This window comes from Xiphophorus maculatus, chromosome 7 (genome assembly GCF_002775205.1).
Source record: "Xiphophorus maculatus strain JP 163 A chromosome 7, X_maculatus-5.0-male, whole genome shotgun sequence".
Classification (NCBI taxonomy): Eukaryota; Metazoa; Chordata; class Actinopteri; order Cyprinodontiformes; family Poeciliidae; genus Xiphophorus; species Xiphophorus maculatus.
In genome coordinates, this window is record NC_036449.1 from 19,946,921 (window position 1) to 19,960,362 (window position 13,442).

The following is a 13,442-nucleotide window of genomic DNA, read 5'->3' on the forward strand; positions in this document are numbered from 1 at the left end:
TACATGAAACCATCTTTATTTTTTCTGAGAAAAAATTTAAGTTGTTTTTAAAATGGATTTCCAAACCTAAAAGTTTGGCTTACTACTTTTGGTATACAATCATATTCAATTTGAATATTCATTCTGCTGAGGCTTGATTAACAGGTTAAAGATACCATTTGAAAATGATAACCTACGTCCAGATATGAAACATACTTTTCATAAAGTCCACATTCCTGTAATAAAACAGATTTTGTTATGTGTATGATGTAATATTCTAATCTAAAATATCCCGTTTGCATTAGGTGTAAGTGGAGGCTCGTCATAGTGAACAGAAATAAAGGCTTAGTGAATTAAGTTTTAAAAAAGTGCCTCTTAATAATATTCTAATTTATTTAATATGACTGTATTTATTTATTTACTTTGATATACCATCTTAATTCTTCAAAATCTGTTCGCTGTTAAGACAAGTTAATTCTTGTTCAAAATAATAACTTTGAGTGTAGTTACACCTAGCTTAACTGTATCTGTGGCACCCTTTAACCCTCACATAATAATATCAGCATAAAAAACCGGTCTATCTACCTTAATGACGGATGACTTCTGGATGTTTTGCGAACCAAAGGTGTCATATGACCTCTGTAACTCCACAAGGCCCAACCCTGAAGCTTCCAGTTGCTCACGTTGTTGCAGAAGAGCTGAAATGAAAAGAATGTTTTTGTTGCTCAGCTTGCCTGACAGCTGCTCTTTTACCAGGATTAGATAAAACTTCAGAGCAGCGCCATGTTGTTATACAACTTCTGTTTAAGGAAACGTGGTTCAACTTAAATTACGTGCTTTCCATTTTGTTTTTCTTTTTTCTGAAATCCTGCCATTTTTCTTTTTATAGTTGGCTACTCCATTTCTAAATACTTTCTTTCTTTTGATAGTTACTTTACAGTGATTTAGTGTTTGTGTATCTTGTTTCTTAGCTATTAAGGGGAAATGATTTATCCCAGTGGATTCGTCCTGTGATAATGTGTGACTAATTCCTCTGGAGAATTTACTGCCTCAACAACAGCCTACAAAATGATTGGGCGTAACTTGATGCTTTTGTGCCATTTTTACAATGTAGAATAATAGCACGATTGCCTTATAACTCGTCTTCTGTAATTTAAATTACACGTTACACATCTCCTTTCCCATGAGTATGTTTTACCCATAGCCTTATGATTTTAGATTATATTCTTTTACTTAGTATTGCTTATATACATGTTATAAAGTGTTCTATAAATCTGCAACATACAACCCCTTGATTCTAATTTAAATAAGTTCCTAAAAGCTCCTCTACTTGTTCTGTATACTGTACTGTATTAAGTATGTCTATTTGTTCGAGGAAGTCATGGAGGTTTTTTTTTTTTTTTCCATTGTTTAGAACACAGCAAGAGTACACACCCTTTCACAGATCTACTGGCACATAGGAGGTGCTTATCATTCTCAGGAAAACTAAGAACGTTTAATGAAGTGAGGATTGTTACGGCTTCAAGCACTGCGGAGTCACGGAGGAAACGTTTTGGGTTCTGAGTTTTAGATTTGACCTGTTTTGAGGGAAATTTTCTCAGTTTACTTTAGTTAACGACTGATGGAAAGGACATCTTGCTAGGGGGTTATCTCCTGCGGCAAGATGTCCTTATTAATGACCCCGTGGACTTCACACAGATAGCAAACAATTTAACTAATTTACAAGGACAACAGTGCTCAGGTAGGTCAAAACTATTTTTACAATAAGTTGGATTATTAAGCAACAGCTTATGAATGTGTAGCACATGGATCAATTCTAAATTCTGATTTATAAAAAGAAGAAAACAAGAAGAATTCAGTTTCCTTTCATTTATTTGTTTCTTAATTATGTTTAACTACTTTAAAATTACTTTGGTGCTTTGGTTGAAAATGCTTTTCTTGAAAATGCTTATGTCAATTTATCTGTTTTTACATTCCTAGAATTGATTACTTTTAAAGTAGACTAGGTACAGCTGATACAGTTTTTCCAGTAGCCATGACTACATAAAAGATTAATCATTTGAAAACATTTTTTAATTACATGGCATTGCATTTGCTTTTGTACATAAAAGTAACCTGTCAATAAAATACAATTTAAATGAAATGAAGAAAAGTTTTATACTCCTGGCATTTTGGAAAACCATTTCCAGAATTGTTGATTAGCTTCTTGCTTGTTTACAGTGGTATATATCTAATACAATTCTATAATTACGATGATGTCAAGCCCACCTTGACGTCACCCTTAATTTGAGCTCCACTCCACACAACCTTCAAAACACGTTCAACATACCTTTAGAGCAATCCCTAAAGGTTTAGGTTCAGATTAACTGGAAGTCTGAAGGAAATTGTTAAAAAAAAAACCTTTAGCAAATGTTCCATGGATGATTACTGAATGGAGAAAAAAAGGTTAAAATATTGTTTTTTTTTCTCCTAAAATAAATGCCGGGGAAACATTACATCATGATAGGGAATGCTGCCTTACAAGGTCTGACTCTTAGAACAAATTCACATGACTTTTTCTGAACATTTACTTATAAGATGGTTTGTTTGATTAGGGAGTTAAACTTTTACTCAGAAACTGAAATAGGAGTGCTTAAAATTCATAAAAGTTGCTGCTGTTTATTCGCCTTTCTGATGATTTATATCTAATCAAATCTTTGATTCACACAATACTATGAAACCTAATCTAATTCTTTGGACATTTACATTGTTATTAAATCGTGGTCAATGAACACTGGCAAATTGTTTCTGAGCTTCAACTTGAAACACAATAACTTGGATTTAATGATTTTCCTCAGATCCAAGTTCCAACTTCAGATGTAAACAAAAACAGTATTATCCGCCTCCAGCACTTGTTCCTTCAATATGGCCTGCTTCAGTTTGTTAATCAAGCAATATTACTCTTCAGAAAACAAATGGAAATAAATTACCATAATAACTTATTTGTATTTACCTTTAACTAGCACCAAAATCTCATCTGGGTACCATTAAAACACAGTGAAGTACCAAGGGTACTGGTACCACAGTTTGAAAAATATTTCAATGGCTAATTATGAATACATGCTTTGAATTTCAGTCCTGAAATAATTTATCCATCGTGGTTCTTCAGAATAAATATGTTGTAGCTGAAAACAAAACATACTGTACCAAGAAACAGTATTGCTACTGCTTTCTATAAACTTCCATTTATTTTAGCCTAAAAGTAACAATGGGAATGTCACTGAATCAATGTATATTTATCTTTTATTGATTTTTTTTAGCCTCTCTGGTCCCATGGCGTTCTTCAGACAGCTGAAACTTCTTCTCTGGAAGAATGGACTGGGCATCATCAGACAGCCGGTGGGTGACTTTCCAATGTAGTGGAGGCTTTCGCTTAGATATTTACATTAAGAAAAAAACATAGAGTAGGTCTCATGTAACTTTGTGTTTCTTAAAATGAATGTAGTTAGAATTGATTACCATTACTGACGCCTACGATGTCATCCTAGTTGTGGTCCATGACTCTGATTGCCTGGCCTTTGATCATCTTCATCCTCATCGCTGTGACTCGGAACCATTTCCCTCCGATTGTAAGAAACACATGTAAGTATAAAACTGGAGCAAATAAAGTATTTCAGAGTCCCAAGCAAATCAAATGAAGGTATTGGAAATCAAATGTCATTACATTGAGATCATATAAGAATTCTAAAGGCAGATTAATGAATCAATGTTTTATTCTGTTTCTAGCCATTCTTTAAGGTAGATTACACATTTCCACCCCTCACCCCCCAAAAAGAATAAATATATAAAATGTATCTTATGTATCTTATATCTCTAATAGCTTTTCAAGTGTTGCTAAACATGTTTAATTGAAAATATTTAAAATAAAACACAGGATTAGTGGAAATTTATCTTAAGTCCTGGAAAGTCTTTATGAAGGACTTACTTAAAGCTGAGAAACCAGATTTAAAATGTGCATGACTTCCTGAGCTGCTATTCAGTGTAGGACTCTGGATTGACATCTTAAAGGTCAGTAGTTTGATGTTTCAGGACTTTCAAGTTTCTTAATCAGAGCAAACATATGTCAAACACCAACTCCTCTTAAGAATAAAGCTTGCTATACAACTATTGACTTGCCATTTGTATGCTTTTATTTATTTAAATCCTTTGGGTATCTGTAAGATAGGAGTGGCACACACATTCCTTTGAGTGTTCATAGTCAAATATTTTTTCATGTTGAGGGAGAAAAATGATCTAGTGTTTTGGTTACCAGGTATTGAAATGGTTCCAGCTTAAAAAAGCACACATTATAGATAGTAATGGTGGTAATGAAGTAAACTGCATACTTCAATATATCAGTGTTCATGATCTGGATTGTAAATGTATTGCAAAATAGCACCAGGGAAAGAGTACATACTTTCATGTAAACAGCTGACCAACTTCCTTTTGTTTGTTCAACCTGTTATAAAAAGATTATATTTAATAACAACACACACTTGGGACTTGATCATCTCTGTGGGTTTGTATAGAAAAAAAGACAAAAAAAGACATCCACTATATTATTAGGACATTTTCTGCTATATTTGCATGAGAACATGCATATATATATCTATATACTGTATTTGTATATACAGTATATATATAAGTATAAGTAACCCTGTTAACTAAATGTCTTTAAAGGTTATGTAATTTGTACTTTGTTTAGTTCTATCTACATTGTAAAAAAACAAATACAAAGACTGATTTCATATCTATTTATGAATACAGAGTTTTTTGTTCTTCTTATGTGGTTTTCATGAGTTTTTCATTTTCTTCAGTTAACTTCTCCTTGTGTCAACACTTTCTTTACTCAGTAAAACTGGGCACATAAAAGCAGATAAAAGCTGTGACGTTTCATGGAATGCAAGTTTTTCAGAAGTCATTTTTCTCTGGGTTTGACAATGTCTCACACAATCACTGTGACTGTCACTGAGAAAACACTATGAGCTCCCCAGAATGAATACCAGGAAAGCATAGTTCCATGAATTTAGCGGTGATGGCTGGTTGACAGTAACTTGATCTTCACGGTCGTCACATGCCATTTTCTTTTGTTTTCCATTGTACCAAAGCTGAGATTGTTTTCTTGACAAAAGGTGGTGTTGGTTTTGCAGTGAGGGGAATAAAAGTGATATAGCACTGACTCAATAGACTAAAACTTTTTATCCATGACATTGTTTCTCATGAAATGTTCTTTCAAAATGAAACATGAGAAATAAATAACTGCTAGAGTTTGCTACTAATATACTCATTAAAGGTTTTGCTTATGAACATCTACATCCAACTATAAAATTTTTCTAACTCTCTTCTAGGTTATGTTGGGCCAAGGAACCTACCAAGCACGGGCTTTTTCCCTTTTCTGCAGACCCTTCTTTGCAACACAGACAGCAGATGTCACAACACATCCCGCCTGCACTCAACTTCATCAAAGTCATCAAGAGATCGAAGGTAATTTGTCTGTTACTTTATTTTGCCTTTACGAATACGCTTTGTGTGCTCACTGCAAACTCATCTTTTATAGAAGAAACTGGCTCTGATCCTTTTTCTCTGGCTACAGTTCTTTACTTATTGCTTCTGTTCTTTTTTCTGTTTAATTTTTTTACGTTGCTTTTTTTTACATAAAGATTTCTTTTTAGTTGATTGATAAAGCAGAAAAAAACAAGTTGAATGCCCTTTAATAGAATGAGAATAGCTGGTAGAAAAACCAGTTTGTGTTGTCGTTCAGGTTGTCTGCATTCAATTTGTGTCTAGCTATATAAAACGCCTGACCTTAGTTTTCCCTCAAAGACTGTTCTATAAGCAAACAAAAAATGCTGTTTATCATTGTCAATCAATCCTTTTTATTCAGACACAAACATGGTCCATGATAAACAAAAATAAGCAGAACAACAACAAACAGGACAATAAATATGCAATAATCAATGATCATTGTCATTATATTTTTTTGAGATTTAAGTATATATAATCGTGCAAAAACTAGAAAAAGAGTACAGTTTAACATTCGAATAACAAATATTACGCACAATACAGACTAGTATACTCGCTCTTGCTTTATGGCTCACTGATTACCCAGCTTGGGGCACATTTCATTTCATTTATAGTCAATGCACAATACTTATGAAAAAATTGTCCTTCTACTTCTTCAAAATATTTGTGGTGGACTTTCTGTGATTTGGGGTTGTTTAATGGCTGTTTTAACTAGCTAATGTAGAGCTGATGACAATAGCAGTGTTCCCATTACAAATATGCGCAAGACTTTGTCGATATTTCACTAATGTTGAAGAAATACCATTTCGCACGTGTGCCCGTGAATGGGAATTTTATTGTTCTGAAAATCAATATATAACTCTGATGTCATTTCATTTCATTATTTGTTTCACAGGTCTGCTCCTTTGCCAAATACATCTCCATTGGCAGGTTTGATGCAAGGAAAGGAGTTTTTCAGCCAGGCTTTCCCCAGTGACACTCAAAATGACCCTGCTAAGTTGGTTAAGTTCATGGAAAGCATTATTGGTATGTTATTACTTTACATACATTTATGTTGTACTGGTTTTTTTTCTTGTTATAATGAGGGTAATTACTCACACCATTGGTTGAGATTTGCTTATACAGGAAAGTAGAAGTCTTTGGAATTTGACTTTATTATTTGGTATTCAGATTATTGTATTGACTTCAACATTCTCCTTGAACTGTGGATTTATATTTTAAAGGTTCATCTAACAGAGCCAACTATACAAATGTTCCTCTCATGGGTCCCCTCAACACCTCTCTGCCCGATCAGGTGAGTGTCCGCTAGAGTAATGACAGTCGTTCTCAGTCATTTGTATTTCTGCAGCAATATAATGTACATACTCTTTAGGATAGATAAGCTAATGACAACAGAGACTCTAAAACGTCTCTCATTGGCTTGAAAGAGTGTAGAATGACTAAGGCTGGGTCTTCAGTCAAACCAGTGCATACAAGTCCTAGAGCATTTTTTGTAACTCTGTAGAAATGTATGAAAACATGTAAAACTAATTGTCTGTTTCTAAGAGTTTCATTTGTTCCATTTAATTATAATATATTAATCCAAAATTTAACATTGGTGTAAGAGAATCGAATACATATTTTCTTATGGATGTTGGACTTACTGTTGTAAATTCCAACCTGGGTCTTGCAGGAAACCATGAACACAATTATGGAGTCAGTGAACATTTTTAAGAAAGCTATCTGCACTGTTACACTTCCTTGGATAAACCAAACCTCACCCAATGCAGTCACCTATGCTATGGTAACTTTCTGCAACTCCAACAACACTCTGTTAGAAGCCTCACTTCAAACACTGAACAAGGTATGTTCCAGTTTGTCATTTAAACCATCTGGCCTTAAGTGTACACATGTTACCTTTTAATTTCGTGATGGTGGTGCAAAAACTAAAAATGATTATCTGTTCTTTCAGTCCACTTTGAAACTAATAGAGAAATGGCTCTTTTAACCTGTTTTGCATAGCAGCTCAGATGTTTTTCCTTGCTCTCAGGTAATAACAGAGCTAATGATGACCAATCCGGATGAGATATTATTGCTGGCAGGAGGGACAGTGATGTTTTTTGATCAGCTGCAAAATGAGACATCAATGTGGGAAAACCTTCTAGCCTTTCCCAAGCTCTTCTCTGCCAGTTCTCTTGAAGACATGCTGAACAACACGCAAACCCTACTCACAAACATGAAGAGGTAATATAATTTTACTGATGTAAAAGCACAGAAACTTGATTTTACAAATACAATATATGAAGGTTTATGTCAAAAAAGACAGGTCTATTAGATGGTAGTTGTCTAAATCCTTATTCAAACTACCTCTGCTCTGGTATATGCTTTCAAATACTATATTTAGCCTTCTTTTAAGCCTATAATTTTTTAATGACCTTGACAATTAATTGTCTCCATGTGCATTGGTTCATTGGTTGCCTGTTGTACTCACAGATTTGTATTTTCTTGTTCTTTCTTTAGCTTTTTGAATTTCACCCAGCAGAACTTCCCTGACTCTGCTGACTTCATCTTCAAGGTAGATCCAGTGCTTGATGGAAGCTTTGACGTCATCCAGTATGTCCAGAACTGGCCCGGACAAGGTAACTTTAAAACATATATTATATTTGAATATGTATAAAGAGAATACCATCTCTTGCTGTTTTAATAATTCTTTAAAAAGAAGCTATGGAAATGTCGTGCTAATGTGAGATTTAAATCTCTTTAGATGTTTCGATAAGCCTTGGAGACATTGTCACATTAAGGAGTGACTCAGTCAGTGACATTGTGAAGCTAATTCTACAGGAGGTTCACATACCACTGCACCAGGTAAACAAAGTACCAGTGACTACAGGCACATGGTTACCAATATGGCTTAAGCTGGGGTAAAAACCTCTAGCTTTTGCCCCCAAGTGTCAGTTAAGCAACCATTTTCAAAAGCTAGAAGACTTTAAATTTGCAGTGCAGGTTTTGCCAAATCTTCAATGTCTGGGAGGGGAGGGGGATTTATTATGTCACTCATCACTGAATAAACAAATAATAATAATAAACTGTCCTCCCTATTCTAGGCTGTAGGACTGATGTGGGACAAAGACATGGTGCGCTCTCACTTGTGTTTCAACAGCAACAACACAATGTGGATAACAGCAGCATGCAGCACAGGCACCCTGGATATGCTCCTGAGTTGGATTTGTCCTGACAAAGTGGCAAAAGAGGTAGGGTGTTATTTCAAGCGTTATAATCAGAACCAAAGGTAGTTTGGGAAATTAGTATTGATCCAGTTGCTGAATGTTTTTCTGCTTCGCCTTCTTTTGTTGCTGTGTCATGTTGCTAAATAGACCCAGTGGTATGCAAAAAAACCCTGCTGACAACAGACAACTCCGGTTCCACCACTAACAGACCAGGAAACCTGAGTGCCTTTAATTAGAAGTTAATTAGCAGTCATGGAAATATGCATGTTTGCAAGATGTTAGCAAACACGTCTTGTATTTTATTAATTTTAAGCTATTATAAGTAATTATGTGCATATATTGCTTCCACTAAGTTACACTGGTACTAGGTTATTTCACCACTTTTCTCAGCTTTTGAGCAGAAAATAAAAACGTCTGCTTTATTTTCAGGTTTGTTGTAGTCAGACTGAGCATCAGTTTTTATTTTTAAATCTCTCTTTGTCTAATGCAAAGCCCACAGTTTAGTAATAACATCAGCCGGCCTGCTCTTATTTTATTGCCATGAGGAACAGTTGACACAATGATTTGTAGCATCTCTCACATGGATCAAATTTGTGACAATTAGTTTTAATTATAGACTATGTTGCCAACAGCTGCAGAGACTGAACTTCCAAGTGAAGTTATCATCTTTGGAAGCCCTTTTAACTTGACTGGTCTGACCTGAAAACAGGAATGCTGTCAGTTGTGTATCCTACCTTGAGTAGGTGGAAAAAACCCGTAATTTATGCCTATGATCTTGGAAAATTTGACATGTATTCATGGGTGTGTCCAGTGTTTTACTTTTCTATTCACCTTTCTATTCACTTTACCTTTACACTTCTCATGTGTCCATCTTTTAAATTTCCTAATCACTTAACCTTTATATCTTTTTACTTTATGCCCATTTGATGTTAAAACAGTGAAAATGAACTCATTTGATGTGCTTCTCTGATGTAACACATGCACTAAGTGTGCTAGAAAATGGAATAGGTGCTCACAGATTTTAGTTTATTTATTTATTTATTTATTTATTTATTGATCTTCCCATTCTGTACCTCACATGTTTTGCTTTCCTAATTTGTCTTTTGCAGATACTGAAGATTAAAGCAGAAGTTTAATGTGGAATTGTTTTACTTAAAAAAGTATATGTAGGATTTCCTCTTTTGATAATGAACTTTATTTAAAAAGGGACAATTTCCAACTCAAACATAAATGTCACCATTTGGTGCACTGTACCAGATTGTAGAGGAAGCCATTTTGCCTCTGCAGTCACTTGACAAGTCAATGAAATTTTGTGACATTTTAAACCCTAGGTTTTCCTGGCATGGACTAAGCATGTGGCGGCAGATGATGTGTCCTTTGTGAGACAAATGGTGCAAAGTCTCATGGGAGGTTCATCGTCAGGGGAACAGGAAGTCTCCAGGTCAAAGCGCAGCATAGATACAGAACCACAAAGCAATGAGGCAGAGCTGTAAGTACAAGGACATGTCCTATTTACCTGCAGCCATTTATTTCAAGATTCATAAACTATTTTCAAATTTTGGTCATTTAGTTAACATCTCAAAAATGAAAGGTTCATAGGTACAGAGTTGATAGAATTATATTATGTTGAATGGTAGTAGTTATTCCTATTGCAAGACACTGAAATAGCAATAAATTATTCAATGATTTTTTTTATTCACATGGATATTTTTCATCTTATAAAGGTGTTTGACATTCTTTGTATCTACTATCGACTACAAATACATTGTAGATTCAATATTCTCTCTCCTCTCAACCTTGAAGGTTTTGAATTACTTCTTTATTAAATCAGACTTTGCTGTTGCATATCTGTACAAAAGAAACTGTTAATTTTCCCTCAGTAATGAGTCCTACTTTTTGCTTTGGCAGGTTTATGGGAGTCACTCAAGTGCTGCTGGAGATCGCAAAAATTGATCCTGAGTTGGACGAGGTTGTTCAGAGAGCTCTCAAAACCAGCTTCCAGTCCATGAAGGCAGCAAAGGTGACTTTGGTCACTGTAGAAAGTAAGACTACAAACAAAATATGTTTATAGCAAGTCAGGTGCTATGGGAGTAACAGCACTGTCACGTTGTTTTTTTGTTTTGTTTTTTGTAAATACCATACACTTCAACATTTACTGTTGTATGATGATGCATCCCATTTTACCAGGCCGATACTATTGGTGGGGTTTTCTTTAGGTCCAATTGCTTTTTCTTCTAAAAACCAGAAGACATAAGAAAGAAAACTGCACAGCAGTTTCTGTTATAGAAATAGAACTTTGAAATCCAAAGGAAAGTGAAACAAGTTTAAGATTATGCCAAATTCTTAATCTAACTATGACACACAAAGCATTTTAGACTTTCATTAAACACAGATGAAGTGAAAAATGACTCGGTCCAATGAGTAAAAGATTAACACGCCTATTATAATAATGATAACCTTTCTGATTGACTTGTACATCTCTGAATAGTATGTATACTTTTTGTGTTGAGAAACTGAGAGCTGAATAATACAAGGATGCACTCTTTCTTTGGGGACTGATAAAAGAAAGATAATCCTGACTTAAAATTAAAGACGAATATGGAAATGTATGTTTTATTATCCGTTTCTTAAGCATAAGATAACACTTTCCCATTGAATACATTATCAGCCAATCCGGTGTTTCATCGTTATATATTTGTTGCTTATACTTACAGAAGTGATGAGCAATGTCCTGGAAGACGCACAAAATCTCCAAATGACCTATCACATGCTGCAGACGAACCAGTCGGAGGCAGCAGCTTGGTTTAGCCGGATAATAGACAGTGTGATGGAAGTCATTGAGGAGGTAGGGTAATTCTATTTTAATTCAACATAGTTTGTTCTTATGCTAAATAAATGTAAATTAATAAATATAAATTGCATCTATACTTATGTCTTACTTTTGCTCCTCAGGCAAAAGTAAGACAGACCTGTAGTTGGTCTAACAACACTTTCAGCTTATATTCTTTTGTTCAGTAGATATGATAGCTACAAGTCACACAAGAGTGGGAATATATGCTTTGCAACAGACTTTTCTTGTATTTGTTTAAGGCGGTGGAACGTGAGGATTGTGAGGAACTTTTTGAGCCTTTCGAGTGGCTGCTGTCCTCCACGACTGTAAAGGCAGAAGTGTGGAAATCTATGTACTTTCAAAACATCCCTGCACTGAAGGATGCTTTGCTGATGGACTGGAATCCTGTAGTGCAAAAGGTATAAGTCATTCAATATTTTTAGAAACTTCTAAAAGGATTTGTATAATTGTTTTAAATTAAATTATAAAGATTTGAGGAAAGTGTGTTAAATATTCTTCTTATTATGTAATTCCTACTCTTATTTTGAATCTTGTTTGAAAATGTCATATTTTACCTTCAGGCAGGAGAAGTGTACTACATCCTTACAGGCCAAGCAGACTTTAACCTGACACTTCCCATGATGCTCTCTGAGTGGAACAACTTGGTCAATGCCAGCATGCAATTTGGAGAATTTTTGCAGAGATTCATAACCCTTCTGGATCAAGACTACTGGTTGGACTGGATCCCTGGCCACCACACACATGACTACAAGGAAACACTTCAACAGAGGTTTTACAATGTCTTTTCAGTGCACTTTCTTTTTGTAGTTGCTCTAAAAATAAATCAGTTCAGAATATTATTTAGGCTTTAAAATTACAATGACCATGAGCTGGAATTGTTTCCAACTCATGAATTTAGAAGTCATATTATCATAGCTCCAAAAACAAGACTTGTGGAAAGTTGTGGCCCAACTTTCCATGAAGATGTTACAAATATAAAATGCACTTCCACTGTTAATCTGAAGGAGCCTTTGGTTTTGTTTTTCATGCAGTCTCCTCATGTCATTGGAAAACTTGGGAGAAAAGCTTGAGGAGAGTGATTTGTGGCCCAGCATGAAGGATTACTTCCACATCACTTACTGGATTCTGAACTACAGACCTGATGTTGAAAAAGACCCACCAAACTGTGAGTGCAGCTGCTTTTCTTTTGTCTTTTTTCTTCTCTTCTGTCATCAAGAAGCTAGGTAAAGGACTTGAAAAAACAAACAGACACCATTTGGCTCTATGTCCTGTGCACAATTATAGATTGAGCCACTAAAAAAAGCTCAGTAAGATATTCTCTGCAGAAGAAGAATAATTTGGTTGAAGAACATAAAATCACTTTTAATTTAACTGAACATTGTTTACTAGGAGATCTGGAAAGTTTCTCAATCGTTTTCCACTTCCCTTTCTTAATGAACAAATATCAATGTACCGATCAGCTCATTCTTTTGGATGTTGACTTTTAGCAGCTCTACATTGTAGTTAATAAGATTTTTTTAAACTACATTTAAAAAAAACTATTACCATTGCAATTAGTTTGTTTTTTTTTAGTATCAATAGGCAGTCCAAGCACCACCAGTGGCACTTGTACCACATTTTAAAAAACGTTGGCAATAGGGTATCTGTGAACGCATCTAAAGATTAGGGTGACTACAATATCAGGCCTTCTAACTTTAAAGCCTTTAAGATCGTCACATAAAAAATAAACTGTCAAAAATGGCAATAAAGAGCTGCAAAAATCTTATAAGAATTTATAAGAATTGCAATGCCAATAAAGGCCTTTCTATCAACTAAAAACATAAAAAACCTTAAAAATATAAAATAAATTAGAATTGATACTCATT

General features: G+C 34.7%; 1 protein-coding gene across 1 annotated transcript in view; it reads left to right on the top strand.

Moving 5' to 3' along the window:
• Positions 1-1,464: 1,464 nt before the first annotated feature.
• abca12 (ATP binding cassette subfamily A member 12) overlaps positions 1,465-13,442 on the top strand; it is a 68,818-nt gene continuing 56,840 nt past the window's right edge. Inside the window, exons 1-17 of the mRNA XM_023336860.1 lie at positions 1,465-1,720; positions 3,279-3,357; positions 3,507-3,600; positions 5,346-5,481; positions 6,416-6,546; positions 6,744-6,814; positions 7,193-7,363; positions 7,550-7,743; positions 8,020-8,138; positions 8,264-8,364; positions 8,604-8,750; positions 10,058-10,215; positions 10,635-10,768; positions 11,441-11,571; positions 11,817-11,975; positions 12,138-12,346; positions 12,609-12,742. Of these exons, the coding sequence (XP_023192628.1) occupies positions 3,292-3,357; positions 3,507-3,600; positions 5,346-5,481; positions 6,416-6,546; positions 6,744-6,814; positions 7,193-7,363; positions 7,550-7,743; positions 8,020-8,138; positions 8,264-8,364; positions 8,604-8,750; positions 10,058-10,215; positions 10,635-10,768; positions 11,441-11,571; positions 11,817-11,975; positions 12,138-12,346; positions 12,609-12,742 (2,155 nt within the window). The 5' untranslated portion in view covers positions 1,465-1,720; positions 3,279-3,291. The remainder of the gene's footprint in view (positions 1,721-3,278; positions 3,358-3,506; positions 3,601-5,345; positions 5,482-6,415; positions 6,547-6,743; positions 6,815-7,192; positions 7,364-7,549; positions 7,744-8,019; positions 8,139-8,263; positions 8,365-8,603; positions 8,751-10,057; positions 10,216-10,634; positions 10,769-11,440; positions 11,572-11,816; positions 11,976-12,137; positions 12,347-12,608; positions 12,743-13,442) is intronic.